Source organism: Pagrus pagrus, assembly GCF_965226575.1.
Source record: "Pagrus pagrus genome assembly, chromosome: 13".
Lineage (NCBI taxonomy): Eukaryota > Metazoa > Chordata > Actinopteri > Spariformes > Sparidae > Pagrus > Pagrus pagrus.
The window spans coordinates 6,639,585-6,664,123 of record NC_140197.1 but is presented as its reverse complement, the minus strand read 5'-3'; the positions used below and the strand labels follow the sequence as shown (position 1 = coordinate 6,664,123).

Below are 24,539 nucleotides of genomic sequence, written 5' to 3'. Positions count from 1 at the left end.
TGTCAAGGACTTACAAATGCTCTGTTTATTAAAAGTTCATATGACCTTGTGTTCTAATTATCTGAATACACTCCCAGGGAGATGAAAGTTGAGTCAGAACATACCAGACATAAACTAAACACAATAAAACACCTTTCTTGTTCTGTCTCTTTGTCTTTGTCTGTCTTGTTTTAGGCTGGAAGCTAAATCCAGTGGTCAGCGCTGTCTACAGCCCAGAATTCTATGCAGGTAGGAGGACATGCCCTTCTCCATGTGTCACCATCTCCTTTGTCTCTATCTTCTACCTCCTCATCTGTTTGTTCTTCAGTTTCTTCGACATCTTAATTTTCTCCCTCTCCTCAGCCCCCCACCCCACTCATTTTAACCTCCATCACCTTGCCGTTTCCTTTTACCTTCAGAGCAACATGCAACCAGGCAAAGTCTGTTTTAAGCCTGAGAAGTATGCTGAGTCGCACACATGCAACAACAAACTGTCATCTCTGCTACAAAACAAGCACATTTTGCAACCCCTACAGCCAACCTCAAGCCATCTTCAGTCTAGGCTATCCTACCATTCACCTCCCCAGAATCTTAACCACCACCCTACCCCCCACGCTGTTATTAACCATGGGCATTAAAGCTATGGTCTACGATGTGAAAGATTGACCATTATTATTATTAACATTATTTAGATGGTGGTTATGGTCCAATAGTACGCCCTACACAATGTGAAGAGCAAAAGGAACCAAATATATCCATTCTCTCTAGCACCTACAAAACTGCAAAGAAATTGACCAAAAGCAGCCATCCGGTCCGGATGGGAGTTTCCCCTTGCTCAAATTTGCACTCTCTCTCGGACCCTCCATCCAATCCCCTTGCTCACTCCCCTGCTCCTGGTCACGCCTCGTCCCAACCCACTTTCGCATTTGAAATTACAAGCGGGCAAGAGGTTTGTTTGGCCCTGAGCAATTCAGGTATGGAGGGAAAACAGAGCAACAGTAGCAAGCGGCCTCTGCTTGTCCCATCGGCAAAGGCTGAAAGAAAGCGCAAGTCTGTCACTGAAAAGGCAGAGACAAAGTGGAGATGCGACATAAAAAGGGCTCAAACCCGAGTAAATATTGGGTCATCATTTGAACGGTGGCGAGAGCTCCGTGAAGATATGGACCTGAAAAGCGATGCTGATGCAGCGGAGTTTTTGTTGAACAGGTAATATTTCATCTTTACTGTGGATGTTATGACACAGATAACTTTTATGCCGATGCTGGCTTATGACTGCGAAAGCTTTCGTTAGTTTTTCTCTGTGTTATTAGATGGCGTTGAAACAATTTCTGTCTCTGCGATATTGTCAACACTTGTTTACTTGTTTGACGGAGACATTAGCCTCTATGTTAGCATTGTGAGCTAAAATTGCTATCATGTTTACACCAAATCAGCCTATTTATTTGCTCGTGGCAGCTAAATGAAGCAGCAAGTAATGCAAGTAAGATGAATGAATGTCCGGATTTATTTCTCCATAACAACCTCTTGCCGGGTCACTACTCAACTGTTTTGCTTACCCTCCTCCTTGTCCATTTGTTTTCAATGAAGCCTTTGCTAAATCAATATGATGGATTATCATATATGCGTTACGATGTGTGTACAGTAGGTACTACTTCAAAGTGGCCATTTCACTCGCGGGGAGCGAGATTCACGCAACGCGTGAAATGTAAGTGACAGCTGTAGCCACTAGGTGGAAGCATAGTACTGAATTGCAGCTCAAACGATTTTGGGACAATTCCACATTTGACCACAATGTAGCTGCAATGGAGAGTGGCGCTGTTTCAGGCTACAGGTAGAGTGAATGGAGAGGGGGACTGCTAAACCGTATCAGATTGATTCAGACTGACTGTTTCACAGCGGTGGGACACCTCAATTATCTGGGTGACCTTGGATAATCACTTGTGCTTTCTTTGTTTTACAGTAGAGCTAAAATATGGACATTAGTTGTTTTTTAAGGAACATTTGTTTACTGGTAAAATTGCCGACCTGAATTATTGTCCCAGTCCGCCCCCGTGAGCCTACTGTATATCACTGTTTACTGGTAAAATTGCCGATCTGAATTATTGTCCCAGTCCGCCTCCGTGAGCCTATATCACGGCCTGACTGGATGTTGCTTAAATATAAGAATAGCCTATAAAAATATCTGATACCCTAAAGACATCTGAGGTTGTGATTTTGCTCGCTCGCTGCAGCCACGGCTAAGCGGAGGCAGAAACAATTACGCAATTCGTTGTTGCTTAAATACAAGAATGTAGCTAATAATACCTCACCCACTCCACACCTCATTCCAACTCCTTCCTTCAGCCTGCCGCTACAGGGTCCCTCTAGCAAGGACAAACTTAGTGAAAAAAATCATTCATCTCATCCGCCATCAACATCATCAACAACTCACTGTGAAGCCTTTTAAATGTCTTTTAAGGTCTTATTCTTTGTATTTTGTATTTATCTGTGATATTCCCATTTTATGTTTATCTGTTTTCGTTTTGCTTTTATGTTTAACTGTGGTCTTTTTTTGTGCACACGTCAAAGACCCTAAAGACGTCTGAGGTTGTGATTTTGCTCGCTCGCTGCAGCCACGGCTAAGCGGAGGCAGAAACAATTACGCACAGCCTACAGAAGTTTCAACGTCCATACAAGCATTTAAGAAATGATTTTTATCAGTTCCATAATTCAGAGAGGATTTTTACTCAACGAAAACAGTTATAAAGATCAGTTTTTAGGTTGAAGACACGACAGCAGCACGTATGTCCACACGCTGATGTGTGTCAGCTGTATAGCTCCCCTGGTAGAGCAGCTCCCTCAGTAAGCAGAATCTTGCGCTAGTATGGGTTCGAATCTCAGTATAGGCAGTACCTTTAGTTAATGTGTTTTCTTTTCTCATCATCATTATGATCACATATGGCTCCAAGTTTGAGCAAATCATGAGCAAATGAGCATTAATTCTCCGCCGGGCCGCCGTCCCTGCAGAGTGGCAGCTGATTTGAGAACCTAATGTGGGTTTACTATTGCGCATTTCATTTTGCTGCTATAATAAATATTTGCTTAGGATTGACAATGGAAACAGGTAAAAACAAACGAAATCTAGCGAGTATAGGGCGTATACTGGCGTATCACGCAGACTAAACCACTGGATCTACCCCCCTCCCCCAACCCTGCAGGAGGGGTCCCTTGGCCGTAATGTTCACTGACTGCCAGTCACATGCCAGTTGGTGCTCCCTTTAATGTTATCACTTGCTTGATGACTTTGCCCAAGTGATCAATGTATTTGTTGCAGACCTCTTTCGTGAGTTCATATTTCCAGAATGACTCTATCGCAGAGATCAGTTCATCTCTGTTCCTGGGTTTGGCCTCACAGCGAATGTAGCGTTTCATTGAAGGCCAGACTAACTCGATCGGGTTCAGATCCGGCGACCTAAGAAATACATGGACAAGTCAGCACTGTTATTTCCTGCTATTTATTTATCCCGAATATTTATTTAGGTTATATTGCGATAATAACTAACGTACTCTGCTGGTGTTTTCACCCAGTTGATCCCTTCGTTCTGAATGCAGTCTCTGACACTGCATGCAGTGTGTTTGGGATCATTGTCTAAAAAAAAAAAAGGATAGCAAAGGATAAATCAGAGCAGCCTAATCATCATCACATTGTTTTTGTTGTACGCATGGCAAGGATTGTTAGAAAAAGAGATTGTTAGGCTACCTTGGAAGAATCTGTGTGTGGGCATAAGGAACTGCTCTCTTAGGTATGGACTGGCCACTTTTTTGATGATCTCCTCCGCGTAGAAGTGTCGGTCCATAATACCTGTGGGTTAAATAATGTTTTATTTCAACATTTTAATTTACATAGGCTATACTATATACATATACATGCTTCAAACTCTTCATCACTCACCATCGAAAATGACAAGCGGACCGGGGCCACAACGCGAAATTCCGCCCAAGACGTGCAGTTTGACTGGGTGTTTCACTCTAGGCTTTGCCGTGCCCGTGTAGTTTGTCTTTCTCCAGCACTTCAATGCAAAACGTTCCAGTGCCACAGTTGACTCATCGGTGAAGAAAACGTTGTCGAACTTCTCACCAGCAGCCTTCCATTCTTGTGCTTGACGTAGACGTGCCTCTTTGTTTTTATCCCGAGTCATTGGAACGAATCTGTAACCAGAATAAGTATATCAAAATGTTACTGTAAATCTACATTTAGTGCCAGATTATCACAGTGGTAACTATAGCCTAAATGTTGTAAAATGAGATGTGTTACAGTACCTGGGCTTCCCAAACTTCCAGCCAAGATGACGGACTGCTTTTCTCACTGAGCATAATCTTATGTTTATATTGTGCCTTCTTAGGAGAAGCGCTTTGACTTTTCTTGTAGGTAACTCGTCGTCCATTTTCAGGATGGAGTCTATTATTTCCATCACCTGACTGGTAGAGAGACATTGTTTCAATACATAGTTAGTACAATTGTGGGCTATGTTAAAATAATTCTGCGTTCATTTAGAACTGGAGGAAGGAGATCGGAGTCAGCTCAAAGTTCAAACAAGGGTTTTAATCTTGTACAAGAGGAGCATTCACAGAGCAACACACAGATCAGTTACAAAGTGAAGACTGCTGTCTAAAGAGGAAATCAGGGTATTTATCTCTCTCTCTCTCTCACTCTGGGTGTGTTATCACTATATTCAAGCCTTCCTACAGAGAGGAGGATGTTTACCTTCAGTGTCTGTCGGTTCCTTACTTAGGTCATAAAACAAATTTCAAAACAAGTAATAAAACAAGGTCATAGAAGAGGTCACAAGCTACAGGTCACAGTTCACACCCAACAGTCTCTCTCAAGAGGGCTGTGTAACATCAATTCACATTCTTCTACATGTAGTACAAAATTCTCATCACATATCCCTCCTGTTTATGCTGATTTTAAGCATAATTATTACATGAATTTTGTGGAGTGTGAGAGCGAAAACCCTATCAGGCAGTTCAAAACATTCTAGTTTACCATTATTCTTCTAGATAGGGAAACTCTCTCACGGTTCCGCTGCCCCGGCAACCACACACAGATACTCCATCAAGGCACAGAAGTTATAAGAATAAACATAAGTTCAAAAATGTTTTACTACAATGTTACCCCTAAAACAAAACATAAGCATCCTCACCAAGCTGGTCAACCCATCGTACTTGGATATGGACCTGTCCCTACCTAACTTAGCTACTCCTTGCACGTAAAAGAAATAAAAAGAAATGGGGTTACTTTCAATATGTACTCAGTAGAATAAACACATAAACAGCAATTATTCTTTAAACTGTTGTGTCCTTGTCTTCATCAAACAGATTACCATATAAATCATCATCTGTCAAATCAAATGTAAGATATTCTTGTGCTGTACACTCATAGTCCCCTCGGTTGTCGATGGTGGGGACCCTTTCATACAGCATCGTCGTTTTGGTCACAGCGGTGTCAATGAGTCTCTGTAACAGTCCTCTCAAACAAGGATAGAACAACATCCACAAGTGATTAGAATAGCAATCATCACAACTACAGATAACATCATCAACTTTTATAAAACCTGCCCATTTTCCAAATATGCACTGGAACCATTCTGTCAGAGCATCATCGAACCATAATTTTCAGCCAATTCTACAGATAGGGAGGTTAATCCATTCAATACCTTAGTGGTGCTGCCATCAGGTGTTGTATTGTTGTGAATAAACTTACAACACATATCTCCAAAAATTCTACATTCAGCCAACAACATGTCTAACACCATCCTATTCTGCCATGCCATTAAACTACTCTTATCTAAGTGTTGATGTATGGCCCAATTGCCTCCTCAGTAAAATTCAAAAATCTCTCTTGATACTTACAATAAGGAATGCAATCGTGGTCGTACATAAAACAGTTATTACACATAGTTTTAATTTTTTGCATGGTGAATTTACCTGGCTTTAGACGTAATCGACCTGGAGCATTATGCTTAGAACATATTAATCATAAAGCACACATTTTTCTTCATAGTTTTGAAATGTATTATGGATACCATCCCTCCTGTTGAGACATGGGTATTCCCATGACTCAAAATTTAAGCAAATCTTTATACATTTTTTGATTTTTCCTTCAAGTTCCTATCAAATACCTATTTGTCTGTGTGGCTCCTTTGTTTCACCACATATTCTTCTCAGTTTTAGGTGAGCTGTTTTACATGTCTCTTAAAATGTCATGCTCTATATGTGTAGGCATAGGAAACAGTTTTATGACTATCAACTAACAAGATGACTATCAGGTTTTTTATTCATGCTTAAAGATACTTCACCACTTTCTAACTGACATACTTCTTCCTCATCTTCTGTGTCTCGATGTGTATGTGTATACGTGTGTGTATGTGCATGACCTGATTTATTCATGCTGGTAAATCATTCTCTCGTCTGGGTCCTCCTCCCAGCCTCCTTGACCACTTCCCCACCAGCCTCCTTGACCTCTGCCCTTTGGAGCTCTGCATTCTCGAGCCCAATGTCCACAATTATAGCAGCTCTCATCTCCTTCAATTCTCCATCCTCCCCGTCCTCCTCCTCTTCCTCTTCCTCTCCAGCCTCCACAGTTGACATTGCCTCGGAAATACACATCAGCAAATGTATTAGCATAATTTTCATCATCATCATCATCATCCATGACAAATACTTCACTTGCCTTTTTTATTCCACCTTTCTTGGCTTTCTTTTCTTTCAGTACATTCTCTGCATGTACTGCATGGTCAGTCGTAGCTTGTATCCCAGCTGTTCCAACACCTATTAGGTGCTTCTTCACAAACTGTGTGATCTCTGGCTTCATTCCATTCGGGAATGCATTTTTCAACTGCATATTGTAGGGACCATTGTCAGCATTATCCTGTTGCATACCACTATTTGCTGCAAACACTACTTTCAGTCTCTCCAGGTAGATTAACACACCTTCATCTGTATCTTGTACACACCGTGCTATTTTACTATAGTCTGCTCTTCCCTGATAATGAGTTATTATTCTTTGGACCAAAGCATTAACTCGGACAGTCCATTGAGCATCTCCATGTGGTATGGTAGTGTTATTACGGAATGGATCCCATGCTCCTTTAATCAAACACCAATCTTGCTTTACCATGCACCTTAGTACTCTTTCTGCCTCTAAGGTGTTCAGCTGGAAACTTTCACACAATCGTTCAAATTGTTCCCTAAACTCTCCTGTGTTTTCCCTCGGGTGTGGAACGCCACATGCTGCGTCTTTCACGTCACCCTCTGTCCATGCTCTATACACTCTAATTGTTGCATCTTGTCCATCCCCAGCTCTCGGGTTAGGCATTTCTATCAGCGGATATGATTCTTCTATTTCAATATTTAAACTCACTGACTCCTTTGGAGGAGAGAGTATAGGCATGGGAATAGGATTATAAACATCATACCACTTACCCGACCTTGTTGTCTTTGGACTTCCTAAGGCCCTTTCTGTCGGTGTAGGAGCGGAGGGAGTAGGTGCAGAGAGAGAGGGAGGGGGAGGGATTGGAGCTGCGGCTGCGGCAGGAGGTGGTGGTAGTTGAGGATTGAGGTACGGCGGAGGATTGGGATGGAGACCCAGAGACACATAATCGTCATCTTCCTGTTTATCTCGGTTGGAATACAAAACAGGATAAAGTTTATTACCTCCAAAATCTTTTTCCTTTTCCTCTTTTTCTTCCTGTCTTTTCCTTTCTTCACGTAGTCTCACTTCCTTTTCTTTCTGCTTCTGCATTCCTCTCTTTCTTGCTTCTGCCTCATTTAACCATGCCTTCGCCTGTGTGTATCCTTCTTTGTTCTGTCTCTTCTTACTGCCTTTTGACTTTGCCTCTATTTTTTCTACCAATTCTCTGCACTCATCTACCTGTAACTTTCCTCTAAACCCATACTTCTTTTCCCACTTCTTTATATATTTTACACTATCTGGTGCTCTTTGGCCCATCCGTTTTACATCTCCTTCATATTGAACCTCGTCAGGTTCACCACAACATTTACAACAACTTTTACAATTTCCCATTTTGATCCCTCTTCTTTTTCCCTTTTTTTTTTTTTTTTTTTTTGAATTTGTAGTTTTATTTTAACGTTATATTTTATTCTACCGGTCTTTTCATTTCTTTTCCTGTGGGGACTCTAACCCTCACTTTTTCCTGTGGGGACTCGAACCCTCACTTCTATAGGGACTCTAACCCTGACGTCTTTTTGTTTACTCAGGCCTAAGGGATTAATTTAAACTTTGTCCTTCCAAAGACAGTTTTCTAAGAGACAATTTGTTCTCCCAAGTCCCTGACTTGCTTTTTCCAATTAAGAGATACCAGCTCTCCCTAGTCCCTGACTAGATTTTCAAAAATTTTTCATTTATTCATTTTTCCAATTAAGAGATACCTGCTCTCCCTAGTCCCTGACTAGATTTCCTTAAAATGTATATCCAAATTATAAGAGATCCCTGATCTCCCAAGAAATGAAGAAATGAATTCTTACCCTTTTTGATGAATTGAGCCCCTGACTCAATGTTTGCCTGGCTGGTCCGTCTCCCCTCTGGTTAGCCCCATCACTGTCCCACTCTCCAGGGGACCTGGCCTCCCTTACCAAACGAGGCTTTAAGAGCCCTGCGGTGGAGGTCTTTCCAAGAGTCTTTAACTCTGCCTTGCAAGGTCTTCAGGTCCTCTGATGTGGAGAGAGAGACAGATGTTGGGGCCCCACGTTGGTGCGCCAAAGGCTGTTAAAATAATTCTGCGTTCATTTAGAACTGGAGGAAGGAGATCGGAGTCAGCTCAAAGTTCAAACAAGGGTTTTAATCTTGTACAAGAGGAGCATTCACAGAGCAACACGCAGATCAGTTACAAAGTGAAGACTGCTGTCTAAAGAGGAAATCAGGGTATTTATCTCTCTCTCTCTCACTCTGGGTGTGTTATCACTATATTCAAGCCTTCCTACAGAGAGGAGGATGTTTACCTTCAGTGTCTGTCGGTTCCTTACTTAGGTCATAAAACAAATTTCAAAACAAGTAATAAAACAAGGTCATAGAAGAGGTCACAAGCTACAGGTCACAGTTCACACCCAACTGTCTCTCTCAAGAGGGCTGTGTAACATCAATTCACATTCTTCTACATGTAGTACAAAATTCTCATCACAGGCTACATAATAATTTATTTGTATTGCAAAACCATGTGCAGAGTTTACACGTTTAAAGAACAAAAAGAAACAATACCTTGTCAGTTTACGTGGCGTATGGCGTATCTTCTTCTCAACAACAGCACGCCGACAATGACGTCGGATAGTGCGCAAGGAAGGTGTAACTCCAATCATCTTCAGCTGTTTGGCGATAGCTTGAGTCGTCCAACCTCTCATCCACAGACTCCTGATGAGCTCACTGGTTTGCGAGTTGATCACAGCCATCTCTGACATCGAGGTACCACATTTAGTCCGATACCACTATTTTTTCTTGCTGAGTGGGCGTGGATTAGGCTACTTGGATTACTCCCTGCCTTGGTTCACTCACGTCCTCATTCCTGCTTCTCCACCCCACTCCCCCACGATGGATAGAAAAGGGCCACAGTCTCGACTACAGATTTATTCTTCATCACCTGACTACTAAGCGACCATGGACACCAGAGGTTTTTACAGAGTGACGGCAAAACCCCAGCCTCCAAGACCCTCTTCCAAAGTCATCAAGACTCTTTTACAAAGCAAGGAAAACTCACCTCCTGCAGCTCAGGGGCAAAAACGGGTAAGTTTTTAAATTAAATAAATGTTAGGCTATTATTAGGAGAATCAGATGTTACTTAGTACAAATTATTAATGCAATGTAGCCTATTAAAACTTTTTTTCATACATCCAGGCTCTAATGTCTTTGTAATGTTTCTGTGTTACAGACTGCAGTCAAACGTCCTCCAGCATCATCATCTGTGCAGCCACGCACAGCTAAACGTCTCGTCAAAAAAAAGGAGGTAAGTGCTATTGTGCAACCTATACAGTACAAGTGTTTAATTCTTTATATGGTAGGCACCCTTGCTTATCTGAACCATGACTCATGACTTATCTCTATTTCAAATTACAGGCATTTGTTAGTAAGGTGATTCAGCCCAATGTCGAGCGGTGCGACGGCGAAAAGGACATGGTGGTACATTTGACATCCCTTCTAGCCCGGAGAGTGGCGGAGCTTGCCGCAGCAGAGAACCGACAAGAAGCACTGCTTGCTGAGAACGAGACCCTGCTTGCCAATATTGCAAGCCTGAAAGCTGACTTGGGGGCCATGAAAGCGGAGAACCAAAACCTCAGAGAGGAGAACTAAAGACTCAAAGAGACCAGCCACTCCGAGTGCCAGAGAGGGGGACAAGCTCTTATGGAAGAGGTGAGAGCTGGGTTCGGAGAACTGCAAGCTTCTCTTGAACAGAGAACCCGGAATGTCCCTGCTACGCCTGTGAGACCGATCCCCAGGAGCACTTCAACTCCTGAATCGGCTTTTTCACAAGCGGAGATGTTTCCATTGGCCCTGTCCTTCAGCTTTAACAACAGCATCCAAATTCCCCGTCAACATCCTGACATGAGCTTGCGCGATGTTGCTCCACATGACCACGCTAGGATCCGACAACAGAGCCACGGCCAAGTGGGAAGGTATGGGTGCCTGCTGTTCAAGAGTATCATCTCAGACGAAAACTACAAAGCCTCGTGCAAAACCACCAACTGGGATGGATCAAGGGGCAAGCAAGAACTCCCACAAAACATCAAAAGCTTTGTAATCGAAACCCTGAAGAGACAATTTCCAGGGATGGAGATGAAGGACTTGAAAGACTGCATAGACAAAACCAATGAGTTCCTGCAAACACCACGCAAATCCTCTGGTGGACTCACTATGCTTTAAATAGCCTAGCCTACAGTATATACTGCATTGCACTGACCTGTTGAATTTCTTTAATAAAATCATTTCATTTGAAGCACGTTCCACATTTTTTTTAAAGATTGAAAAATATTTATATATAAATATTTATTTTTTGAATGTTAACCTGCTTCGAAAGCTGCACATAACATGACGCGGCGTAGTTCTTCTTTCTATAAGCCTTGTAGGTGCCGTGTGACTGATAAAATAGTAGTGTATATATATATATATATATATATATCATAGTAATTTCAGTTCATTATGGAATATATACTTTGTATTTCATAGTAGTTTAATAATTTAATTGCATTTTAAAATAATAAGTTAATTGAAATTATCATTATTATTTGCACAAACTATGATGATTCATTCAAGTAGCAGCTGCAGCACGGTGTTTAGGAAGTGAGGCTGTGTGGGGACAGGAGAGTCTGAGGAGCCCACGGTTTTCTGACTGTGTTTAAGCCGTGTTTTGAAGTGTGAGAGGACAGGTATCGTGAGTTACAGTGCCCGTGGAAAATGTATGCTTTTTATTTTGTACTTTGGCGAATAAACCTGTTAAACCAACCATCGTGGAGGACACAGTTTTTCTTTGTTTTGGACAACACGCGTCAGCCATAAGCTCCGGTGGAACTTTGTTAGAAAACCTACAAGCCTGTTGTAGAAAATATAAGGAATAGAAAGCACAAATAGGCCTATTTGTGTTAAATTCTGACACCACAACTGTAGCGTACCGAATATCAATAGGTGATAACCAGAAAAAAAACGTTCTATTGATCTGATTCAGCGGCTTTCTTCCTGCTTGTAATGGTTGTTTATGTTCCACCTTCTCGGGTCTATTAAAAGTAATGAGCTTAATAGACACATTAGCACCTCCATTCATCTCTGACCAAGTACTGTATGTGTGCTTGTGCATATGTATGTAGATACTTCACTTACAGTAAGTAGGCTACAGTAGCCTTCTCATTATCAGGCAAAAGCACTGCCCCTACAGTACTTTACAGCTGTTCAACTTCAATTCTTTGAATAACCTGAAAATCGGTTCTTAATAGCTCTCCTCTTACACACATAGTTCACAGTTTTCAGTTCACAGAATTGTTGTCCTAAAAACACAGCATCCCTAATTCGTTCACTAAAAATCCTCTCTGAATTATGGAACTGATTAGAATCATTTAGGTGGACGCGCCGCTGCACGTCACGTGTGAATCTTCAGGAAGATGATGGAGATGGAGAATTCCAGAGCCTCTCTAACCCTGCCTCGCGTCAGACAGGAACCCTGGTTGGAATCTACGATGTCCCAGAATGCATATGATTGAGGACTCCGGTGAGTGTACTAGCTTAGCATGCTATGTTGCTAACAGACACGTAATTATTTCATTTCGGTTATGATTAAGCAATATTGAACTTTTCTTTATCATCAAAAACCAATCGGAGTCAACCGTAAATGTTATGGAGATGTTGTAATGAGTGAATATGCCGAGTTTTGTGTTTTAGAAATGCATTTGTTTTCATGTGAGGAACGGTAACTTTTACTGCGTCATTTCTAGGGTCATGTTCAATGTTGGGAAGTTAAACGTGGGCTAATGCTCATGATTTGTAAACGTATGGGTTTTTCCTGGTATAAATGATGTGTTCAGTTCATGTTGAGATGATTAAAAATGCATAAGTGTGAATGAGAAAGACATGATTGATTAGAGATAAAGGATAATTTGTGTAACATGATTTATTAATACTGTTAAGGAAAAAGGAAAAAGTTAGTTAAAGAGAAAAAGAAAGATACGATACTGTACAGTAATGGATGATTTATAATTAATTTTATTTCCTGCCATTTTTTTTGAGTTGCTGGATCTGCATTCTGGGACAACGTAGATTTCAACCAGGGTTCCTGTCTGACGCGAGGCAGGGTTAGAGAGGCTCTTGAATTCTCCATCTCCATCATCTTCCTGAAGATTCATGCCTAGAGCAGATAAGATCAAAGCTGCGTGCAGCAATCATACAAAGAAACACACACACACACTCTACCCGGGTAGCACACATACATTGAATACACTTGGATGGACGTGGATACAAACTGAACATTTTGGACTGGACTTTGACGAACATTGATATCAGACAGCAATAAGCTGTGAAGGGACACTTTACTTTCGGTTCTTTTATTTCTTTATATATATATTGGAGAATTGAATCTGAACTGTGATTCCACTTTTTGTTGATTGTGAAAATAAATATCCCTGTGTTTACCTTTTACACTAACCCATCTCTCGCTCCTTGAGTTGAACCTGAGTACAGTAGTCAATTAAGTGTTGTTTTTACTGTGTTACATAAAGTTCTTTTGGCGAGCTAGCCAGGAGCGAGGGTTATATAGGTTAACTGTACAATACGAACTGTCATTTTAAACTCAGGAAATTGCTTACTGATTAGTCTGATTATCTCCATTATTAGTGGTAGACTGTGTTAAAACAACAACACAATTCACTAAGCAGACTGCAACAGTCCTCTGCACATCCTCCACTGACTCCAGTGACAGCAGTGACTCTAATAGTAGTGCCCTCTCAGACCACAGCACCACACCCCTCTAACCTGCTACAACACCCAACCCAAGTAAACCAGGTGCAGTTAAAAAGGGATATACTGTACCTGCAAGTCCAACAAATCCAACATTAAGCAATGACGCAACAAACCCACCTGAGGTGCACCGTGTTGTAGTGGAACACGTGATCAAGAATCTGCCCACCTCCAAATGGATGAGGACATTCTCTGGCAAAGTACCCAAGCCCCCAGGTGAGGCAGATTATGAGACATGGTCATTATATGCAGAACTGATGTTTGATGATGATAGTCTATCAGTTGATGTGCAACGGAGAAAAATACTAGAAAGCCTGCTTCCCCCAGCTTCAGACGTGGTAAGGCAACTTGGTACCTCTGCACATCCCAGACATTATGTGCAGCTGCTCGACTCTGCATATGGACTCGTAGAAGATGGGTAGGAGGTATTTAAACACAAATCAGAATACAGAGGAGAGGTCATCTGATTATCTACAGAGATTGCAGAGTCTTATGTGCATAGCTGTGAAGACAGGTGGTGCAAAACAGGTGAATGCAGACTGACACCTACTGAAGCAGTTCAGAAGCTCTGGCCCCTGGTAAACAGTAAACAGTGGCTGACGTTGCTAACTTAATGTTGCGGGTAATGGAGTCTCCTATTACTAACATGTGGAGTTTAGCCCCGTCGGCGGGGCCGGGTAGGCACGCAAGTTGGCAGGACTAACAACTGGGCTAGTGAGGACAGAAAACTGGTTAGCAGTCGAGAGGGGCTAACACTATCTGCAGTGCCCGTGTTTCTAACTGAGAGAAGCTGCTCTAGCTCACAGACACGTCTCTCTAATAGAGACACCCTATCTGCAACTGCAGAACAGTCAGCCTTCTACCTGTCAAAGATCAACTCCTCTGCCTCCAACCCCAGGAAACTATTCTCCATATTCTTCATGTTCACACACTAGTGACGTCTAACTGTGCCACCACCTGTTCCGTCGACCCGATTCCCTCCTCTCTTCTCCAAAGCATCTCGCACGACATGATCACCCTGATCAACTCCTCCCTCACTTCTGGCCATATCCCAGCTCCTTTCAAGACAGCTACAGTCAAGCCACTCCTAAAGAAACCCACTCAAGACTCAGCTGGACCTGTCGGTCACTGTTGAAGACGTCACAGTATCGCCTTCATCGACTGCAAAGAATCTGGGTGTAATCCTCGACGACGGACTTTCCTGCACCCCCAACATCACCGTGGTGGCCCGATCCTGCAGATTTGCCCTCTACAACATCCGCAGGATCTGGTCCTTCCTCACAAAGGAAGCAACGCAACTCCTGGTTCAATCGCTGGTCATCTCCCGCCTCGACTACTGCAGCTCGCTATTGGCTGGACTCCCAGCCTCTGCGACTAAACTGTTGCAACGTATCCAGAATGCTGCAGCACGCCTCATTTTCAATCTACCCAAATTCTCTCTTGTGTCGCCATCTTTCGCAAAAGAGTCAAGACTCACTTGTTCAGACTTCACCTTGACCCCGCATAGCACCAACCCCGTAACCCCCCCCCACTCAAAAAAAAGTAGTTATATGCGCTACCTCCAGCACTTATGATAGGTATTGTAGCTCCTCGAGGCATGAGGCCTGAGATAATTTAAAAACAAGGTTTATTCACAGTCACCGACCGACCCATGAGAACTAGAAAATAAAGTAAACAAACAATCACATTAATAAATTAATGTAATTTACACAATACGCCAATAAAACACACCTCGTAGGCTGCACACTACCAAAAGGGCTGAATCTTGTCTTTTCTTCTCTCTTCGTTTTCCTTGTGAACATTTAATGTTGTAACTCTTTAGTGTGGAGACAACCGACAATGTTGTGTCTCCCTTGCCGCGCTCAGCCAGGCGGTGTATTATTAAAGTGGTACCGTGTAGAAACAAAAACAACGAATGAGTCCGCCTCAACTAAAAGGCAGGTAGGAACCAAAAAATAAATAAATAAAAGAGAATGCATTAAACTGACGTGGGGCAGTTACACTCCCACCAGATCACAAGTGATTTTTTTAGAACGACTTATGGGAGACATATACTGTATATGAACATTACCTCAAATATTATCATGTAACAAATCAACAATAATCAACAAGACTAGTTGATAGACTGAGAGCGAGAGAATGGTACACTGTGGTCTTTAGTCTGCTTCCAACAGTGTAACCGTCTTCTGAATAGGCCTCTCCAAGTAGACTGGTTTGGAGGTGCGTCTTCCCATTTTATCCAGTGTTGGATCGCTGAGTAACAACTTGAGTGTTCTCACTCTTCCATCCTTCCCAGGATAAACTTGCATGACCTTTGCCAACTTCCACTTGTTCCGTGGTATCCCATCATCCTTCAGAAGAACAATGTCATTGACCTGTGCATTTCTGCGGTCCTTGGTCCACCTTTGTCTGTGTTGGAGATTTAAGAGATACTCCTTCTTCCAACATGACCAGAAGTTGTTGGCCAGGAGTTGAACTCGACGCCATCTCTTCCGGAGGTACAGGTCTTCCCTGACAAACTTCCCAGGGGGAGGTGATATGATTGTGGACTTCATGGTCAGAATATGGTTTGGTGTTAATGGCTCTGGACTGCATGAATCATTCAGGTTGTCAGTAGTCAGTGGTCTACTATTTACAACTGCCGTGACCTCATATAGGAACGTTCGTAGAGAGGAGGAGTCAAGTTGTTTGGCTGACTGTTCTAAGATAGACATCAAAACACTTCTGATGGTGCGAATCTGTCTTTCCCAGACTCCGCCCATGTGGCTTGAGGTTGGGGTATTAAAGATGAACTCACATCCCCTCTCCTTGAGTTCCTCTTGATCCATCTCTCTCAACGCTTCAACAAACTCTCGCCTTGCACAAACGAAGTTTGTCCCCTGATCACACCTTATCTGCCGCACTGCTCCACGAATGGCAATCAATGAACACAGGGCGTTAATGAAGGCATCCGAGGTCAAGTCATCGAGCATTTCAATGTGAATTGCCCTGGAGCACATACAGGTGAGTAACAGTCCGTACCTCTTTAACTCCTTTCTCCCTTCCTTGATGTAAAACGGACCGAAACAATCCATGCCACAGAAAGTGAATGGTGGTGTGGCTTCTGTTCGGTCTACAGGAAGATCTGACATCCTTTGTTGTTCCAAACCTCTTCTGAATTTCCTGCACTTGGTACACTTGTAGATGTGGGATGAGACCAGGTTGCTGCATCCGAGGATCCATATGCCATTGGAACAGAGCTCATTTGTGGTCATTCCCCGGCCTTGATGGTGCACTCTTTCATGATAGTGCTTGACCAGCAATGATGAGATGTGACTGTCTCTTGGAAGAACCGCCGGATGCTTTACATGTGGATGTAAGGGAGCATGAATCAAGCGGCCTCCAACTCTGATGATACCCTGATCATCAAGAAATGGATTCAGTTTGTGCAGCTTAGACTTCGATGGTGTCTCCTTGTGATGCTGGAGATACTGGATTTCTTAAGAGAGGTTTGTTTCTTGAACCATTTTTATTATGGTTAACTGTGCTTCCCTCCTTTCCTCTAGGCTTGTGGCTTCACAGGACCGTGGCATCAGACCTTTGACTTCTCTAGCAAGGCGCTTTAATCTAGCAATGGCCTTTACCAACCTTGACCAATCTGAGAACTTGTGTAGGCGATCCAACAGTGACCTCACCTCCTTTGCCTGCACGTCATAAACTTGATCTGCTGGGTTTTCCTCCAAAGTTACGTACCTCCATTGTGCAGATTCTGTACTTTGTTTGATATGTTCTACACGATTAGCTATGAACACATGAAATCTTCTGGCTTCGTTACTGATGTAGCCCAGAACAATCTTTGAATCTGTCCAGAAGACTTCTTGCACACAATCCACTTCAAGCTCTCTTTTGAGCATGTCACTGACTCTGACTGCCACTACTGCCGCTGACAGCTCCAGTCTTGGTATGGTGGTCACCTTAGTAGGAGCAACTCTTGACCTCCCCATGACTAGTGTATAGTGCACTTCACCTGATGTACTGATCACTCTGAGATATGAACACTCTCCATATCTTGACACACTGGCATCGGAGAAATGATGCAACTCATAGTGCAGAACTTCAAAGTTTGGTGGAACGTAGCACCTCTGGATCTTCACACCAGCCAGGTTTTTCAGGTCTAGGAGCCAGGATTCCCACAGAGGTCGAAGGTCGTCAGGTAAGGTGTCATCCCAACCAAGCTTGTCGCGACACATCTGCTGGACAATCCTTTTCCCTACCAAGATAAACGGTGCCACGATTCCGAGCGGGTCGAATATTGAGGCAACCGTGGACAAGACTCCTCTTTGGGTGAGTGGATTCTGTTTGATGAGGTCACACACCCCTGAACGCCAAGCGCTCTTTCCATATGATGTTCACCCAGTGCCATGTCCAGATCTTTGGCAGCCTCAACACATTCCTCCTTAGGAATTGTGGCCATGACTTCCTCACTAGTTGAGATGAACTTATGCAGCCGGAGTTTGCCTGTGCTGCAGAGTTCTTTTGCTTCCTTCACTAGTTGGATGGCTTGCCTTTGAGATGTGACACTTGCCAGCCCATCGTCAATGTAAAAATTCCTTTTGATGAACTGAATGGTGTTTTCACTGAATCTTCCCCGTCCTTCATCAGCAAGATGTCTTAGTCCAAAGTTGGCGCAGCCTGGGGAAGAAGCTGCACCAAACAGATGAACTTTCATTCGGTAGATAGATGGTTGAGCTTCCAGATTTCCTTTCTCCCACCAAAGAAAACGTAAGTAATCTTGGTCTTCTGTCTTTAAATAGAATTGATGAAACATGCACTCGATGTCACACATTATCACCACAGGACCTCTACGAAAATGACAAAGGACTCCGACCAAATTGTTTGTCAACTCTGGGCCGGTTAGCAGATGGTCGTTCAAGGAAGTCTCCTGAAACCTTGCAGAGCAGTCAAAGACGACGAGGATCTTTCCGGGCTTTTGCGGATGATACACCCCGTGATGGGGAATGTACCACGCTGGAATCTTGTTGATCTTTTCTTCAGGAACCCTTTCTGCATCTCCGCGAGCTATGATGTCATCCATGAAGGTTTTGTAGTCTTTGTAGTACTGTTCATTTCTTTTCAGCTTCCTTTCTAAGCATCTGAGACAATGGATGGCGCATAGCTTGTTGTTTGGTAAGTTAGAGATGCCGCTACCTAGTTGAAAGGTAGCGGCATCTCATAGTGACCATCATCGTTGAGCCGGATGCTCCTTTGCATCTGTGACAGGAATCGGAGGTCTTCTTGGGAGATGCTTGTGTCATCTGAAGCTCTTTCGACGAAGTCAGACTGGAGGACCTTAATGACATCTACAGGTGAGACTACTTCTTTGATCTGTGTTCTGCAGACATAATGCACTTCACTTGTCACGCCTGAAGCCAACTGACAATCTGGAATGACTTGCTTCACAACAACTTGGTGACTTACTCCTATTGCATCTCCATAATCAAGACAGAAGTTGCCATAGCCTACTATGCTCCAGCCCAAGTCTGTTCTCAGTCCGAACGGCTGATTTCCTTCACCAGGCACCACCTGTCTTGGAACAAGAGCTTTAGGACAGTTGTAGCCAATTAACAAGCCAACATCACAACCTTGTATTGGGGCTATCTCAGCTGTAATGTGTTCAAGGTGATGCCAAACGTTAGCCGTCTCTGGTGTGGGAATATGTTCTCTGTTTGCAGGTATGAAGTCTCTTGTATAGGTAACTGGCAGAGGAATTACCTTGTTTGAGTAAAATCCTCTTACTTGCAAGCCAGTAATTCTTTGAGATGGCACAATGGTGTTTCTTGAAGCCATGGTGGACAGCTTTAACTGAACTGGTTAATTTTTTGTGTGCAGAGCCTTTGCAGTTTCTTCAAAGAGGAAGGTTGTGTCACTCTGTGTGTCTAGGGGTGCGTACACAAGAATTTCACAATCAGGCTCACTTGTGGCTGACACCCACACCGGGATGATAGTGGATGTATGAGTGTCTTTGATGTTCTGTATGACTCTGTTTGACATTGCCTCAAATGAGGATCTCATTGCTTCGTCTTGTCGCCGTTCAGTGCTTTTGTCTTTCAGCTTGTCATGGTTACCTGCTCCATTAGCCTTTGTTAGCATCTTCCTTTCTTTAGTGTGATTATCATGGAGGCAAGTCGGATGCCTTTTCTCACATATATTGCAGGTCTGTCTCCTTTCACATTCTTTCGAGCGATGGCCAGATTGTAGACAACCGAAACACAACTTGTTTTCCTGGACAAACTTGACTCGTGTGGAGACTGTTTCATCCATAAACTTGTGACACTTGAGTAAACTGTGACCTGCTTTCTCACAGAAAGCACAGCTTGTAAGAACAGTTCTTTCACCTGAGTTTGTTGCCAGCACCTTTGCTCCAGGACCTCTGTTCCTTTAAACCTTGCTATTTTCACTTTCACTTGGCTTTAGAGCATGGAGAGATGTTATTGGGTTGCAAGCAATTCTGGCTAACAAAGTTGCTGAAGCTTGGGAACTCTTGGGACTTTGCTCTTGCACTTCCATGACCTTCCTATTCCATCTAGAGGTCAGCCAATCTGGAAGTTTAGCGAGTATCTTCTGATTCTCATCACAGTCGTTGAGTATTTCAAGACCTTTGATTTGAGACATAGTTGCCTCACAGCTGAGGAGGAAGTCAGCAAGTTCTTGAAGTTCCACACTGCTCTTTGAGTTTATCTTGGGCCATGAGTCAAGCTTGTCCCTGAAAGCTTTGGCGATGAGGAATGGATTGCCATATCTCTCGTCTAGGATGGTCCATGCTGCATGATAGGCTGACTCTGTGCCTAGCAGGAAGTAGCTGTCTATAGCTTTCTTGGCTGTGCCACTCACATAATTTCGCAGGTAATATAGTTTTTCTTCACCTGGTATGTTCTTCCTGTCAATGAGTATTTGAAAGGAAACCTTCCAGTCACTAAATCTGAGTGGATCACCACAGAATGATGTTGGTTCAGGTATAGGAAGACGACTTGCACTGATGGACTCTGCAAACACTCTCACAAGAGCTGCTGTGCTATCTTCTCTCTCTAGCAGTGTAACAGCTTGTGGTGGAGGTTTATGCTGAGACAGGTTACTTTCAACTTTAATTTCTTCCTCCTCTTTCAGGGAGACATGTTGATGGATCTATTTCATCATCTGAACATTCATTTTGTTCATACACTTTCTGTCGTGCCTTGGCAGCCTTTAACTTCTTTACTGTCTCCAATCGTTCCACTTCTCGTCGCTTGGCCTCTAGCACCCTTCGCCTCTCTGCATTTTCAGCCTCAGGTTGTTCGAGTTCTTTGATATGACGTTCCTTCTCTAACAGTACCTGCAATGCAGCTTCATTGGCGGCGACTTCAGCAGCAGCCTCCTGTCTGTGAGTAGAATACTGACTTGAACGTCTGGATGTGACCTTTGAGCTACTTTGAGAATGAACTGAAGACCTGGCGGACTTGGACTTGGTATGGTGAGAGATACTTGTTCTATCTGATGCTGCAGACTTAAACACAGATTGTCTATCTCCCTCTTTCTTGTCTTGTTTTTCAATCCCTTGATCTTCATCAGTTTCTGTGTTTAGATAACTTGTAGCAGTTTTAATTATTGTCCTTGTTACTGCTTCACAGGTGTCTATTCTGCGACATGTGTCGGGGTCTGGAATGTCAGTGCGTCTCAACTCTTCATAAACATCATTCAGGTTATTTGCAGCATCACTCACCTTATTAATATGTTCATGCAGCAGGCTGTTTGGGCACTCTTCACTCAGCACTTTAGCATCCTTAATGACTGCTTTCGACTTGTCGTAGCTCTTGATGAAACGGTGTTGAACCCTTTTAACTTGCTCCTTGTGCAACTCTTAGCCCTTTTTCGTTAACTTGCGAGCTCTTTGACCTTTTTGTGGCTCTGGCGAAGAAGCCTGGATAGCAGCTTCAATGCCTTCAGATGCTTGTGGTTGCATGTCTGTTCCATGCTGCTGTATGTCTTCACCACCACCATTTCTGTCACTCTCAGAGAAAGATTGTATGTCTGACATTTTACTTTGATTACTTTAGTTAGATTTAAATGTGATACTACCCTTAGCCTTGCAGTTACCTTACAGGATGGCCAAAAATAACCTAAGTGTAGCTGAAACACCACTCAGTTTTAACATAGCAAATGATTATACTTTTCTGTTCAATAATTTGGCTTATTCACTTATAACACACTAACACACTTTCAATATCAACATGATGTATGAACGGACTTCAACAATGAAAAGGTAAGTGTGAGCCTCGGTGCTCACAGGAAGGGCAGGAAGGAGGCAACAGCGTTGGATGGTGGTGGTGGTTTTATTTACCAGGCCGGCAGACAACGTGGCTCACAATAACAGTTCAACACAAAAGAACAGCCGTCGCGGCTGAGGGTAACACGGCTGAGGGTAACGACTGCCTGCCGTCTGCTGTCGTCTCTGGTGCTCGGTCCTCTCCCAGGACCCAGGCTACTGCAAGAGACCAGAACCAGGTTACAAGCGTGCTTATATAGGTGACTGATTACCTGATTCTGTCCAGCTGTCTGAGCACCGGCTGAGCCACTCCTCCCTGTCCTCCAGCAGCCGGCGCCTCACCCACACCCCACTGCCACAGTAAGGTAAACAACAACAACTTGAAAATGCAAAAATGTTTCAGTCTCTTGTGCAAGGCACTCAAAGTCTCTTATTTACACAAAGTTCACACTAGTAGCACCTTAACCCTCCCGCGGCTGCTTCCTTGGTTGCTGCGGGGACGGCAATAAATGATGCACCAGCGACGTGGAGAGGCTTCGTCCCGGCCGTGGATCACCGTGCTTTAGTGCCGTTCTCCTCGGCTACTCACGCGAAGCAGTCAAGTTCTCACTGTAGCTCCTCGAGGTAGTAAGCCCCGAGATCGTTTAAAAACGGTTTATTCACAGTCACCGACCGACCCATGAGAACTAGAAAATAAAGTAAACAAACAATCACATAAATATGCTAATGCAGTTGTAGCTTAATGTAATTTACACAATACGCCAATAAAACACACCTCGTAGGCTGCACACTACCAAAAGGGCTGAATCTTGTCTTTTCTTCTCTCTTCGTCTTCCTTGTGAACATTTAATTTTGTAACTCTTTAGTGTGGAGACAACCGACCATGTTGTGTCTCCCTTGCCGCGCTCAGCCAGGCGGTGTATTATTAAAGTGGTACCGTGTAGAAACAAAAACAATTAATGAGTCCGCCTCAACTAAAAGGCAGGTAGGAACCAAAAAATAAATAAATAAATGAGAATGCATTAAACTGACGTGGGGCAGTTACAGGTATCCTTGTTAAATAGCAGCTACTTTGCTCTGATGAGGGCTTGAATATTGCTTCTATCTTTTCTACTTTATCAACAGTGATATGTTGTGATTTCTTTCTTGTGACAAATGTACTTATTGTAAGTCGCTTTGGACAAAAGCTAAATGCTAAATGCCCTAAATGTAAATGCAAATGTAAATGTAGAGTATTTTTTTGCATTTAAGTGTTTGAACAAAGGACCAACACTGTTGGTTTTATGGTAACAACAGTCCGGGTTAAACAGAAAAAAATTCCTATGTTTAGCATTTAGACTTGCATTTTAATTTGGTTAGGGTTAGGGTTAGGCTAATGAAGCCTTATGACTTGACTTTGACTAGCCCCAGTGGACTTGACTTGAGATTTTTACAAATTTAAAACATGACTTTTAGCTGCTCCCCAGCTGTGGCATTAACCCACACGTAATTTTCTTGTCTTTACCGACACAATACACTGGTGCAAAAGTGGTATATGTATACAGCCCCTTTTTGACTGTTTAGTGAGTCCTTAGTTGATCTCAGTGGAGTAGTTATAAGAAGAGTCACCAGTTTGACTTCAAGTTTGAATCAAGGTGACAAAAGATGAATAGGAACAATTACCAGTGTCACTCCTCTCCTTGTCTCTCTTTGAGAAACTCTTATCCTTTAGCTCAAACCTTCCATTTTTCATCAGGTCAATGAATGATTCACTGTTTCTATTAGCATTTTATTAGATCTCCTTTTTGAAGAGATGTATAATTAGGGTTGGAAATGGCACCTCGATCTCCTTCTCAACCTTCACTCACCCCAGCTCTCAAATTAAGCTTTGTGTCAGTCGTCCTCCATTAAGATTAATGATAAGTTAATAACAATACCACTGCAGTAGCTCCACTCAACTGCCACTATCTCTCTCTGTATTCATTCTCCTCACATTTTTTCCACAACTGGAAATGGGGTAATACTTGAAACATTCTCGCCAGGATTCAAATGCAAATGTTAACTACATGTGTAAATCTCTTTGTGCTATATCACACATTGAACACTGCTTACATAACCAACCATGAGCAGAAATTGTGCATTGTTTTCGAGGACATTGTGACATCGTTTTCTGTTCTCTGTCTCCAGTACCAGGTTTTCCCTATCCAGCGGCCAGTGCAGCAGCAGCATACAGAGGAGCCCACCTACGAGGTCGAGGACGGACAGTGTACAACACATTCAGGGCAGCTGCTCCGCCTCCTCACATTCCAGCTTACGGAGGGTCAGCATCCTTTCTTGTTCTTGTCCTGATGTCATTCCTCCCTCTGGTGTCTCCTGTCTTTCCCTTACCAATAGCAAGTCCTGAATCTCTGTGCTCAGAGTCAACGGAGCCAATGCAGGCTCGCCTCACAGCAATAACACACTCCCCCACTTCCACAGCATGCTGAATCAACCAACATGCATGCTCCAAGACATGTGCCTTTGCACAGACTCAAGGGGACTGTCAATTTGGCATTGTACTGTGGTGTCACTGACTGAGGCTGTGCTTGTGGTGGAATGGGAAGTCCTCCACTTAAACCTAAACTGAAGTTTACCCAGTTGCCAAAACAGAAAATAAAAGAAAAAATGAAGAAAGAAAAAAGGCAGCAGCTCTGGCTGACGCTCCATGGCTGAATGGTCTGGAGAAGAGCCAAACAGAGCTGTGTTTTGCGGGAAGTCAGATCTGATTTTCCATTATTTTGTTGGTTCTTTTTTAATTATTTCGCTCTTCGCGACTGA

General features: G+C 43.1%; 1 protein-coding gene across 6 annotated transcripts in view; it reads left to right on the top strand.

Annotated features, from left to right (window-relative positions):
* rbfox1 (RNA binding fox-1 homolog 1) overlaps positions 1-24,539 on the top strand; it is a 433,204-nt gene that overhangs the window by 245,258 nt on the left and 163,407 nt on the right. For all 6 annotated transcript variants that reach the window (XR_014623865.1, XM_084370875.1, XM_084370874.1 and 3 more), the window contains exons 7-8: positions 175-228; positions 23,910-24,042. Coding sequence is in view for 5 of the 6 variants with exons in the window: in XM_084370875.1 (XP_084227001.1) it covers positions 175-228; positions 23,910-24,042 (187 nt within the window). In the remaining variant the exon portion in view is untranslated. The remainder of the gene's footprint in view (positions 1-174; positions 229-23,909; positions 24,043-24,539) is intronic.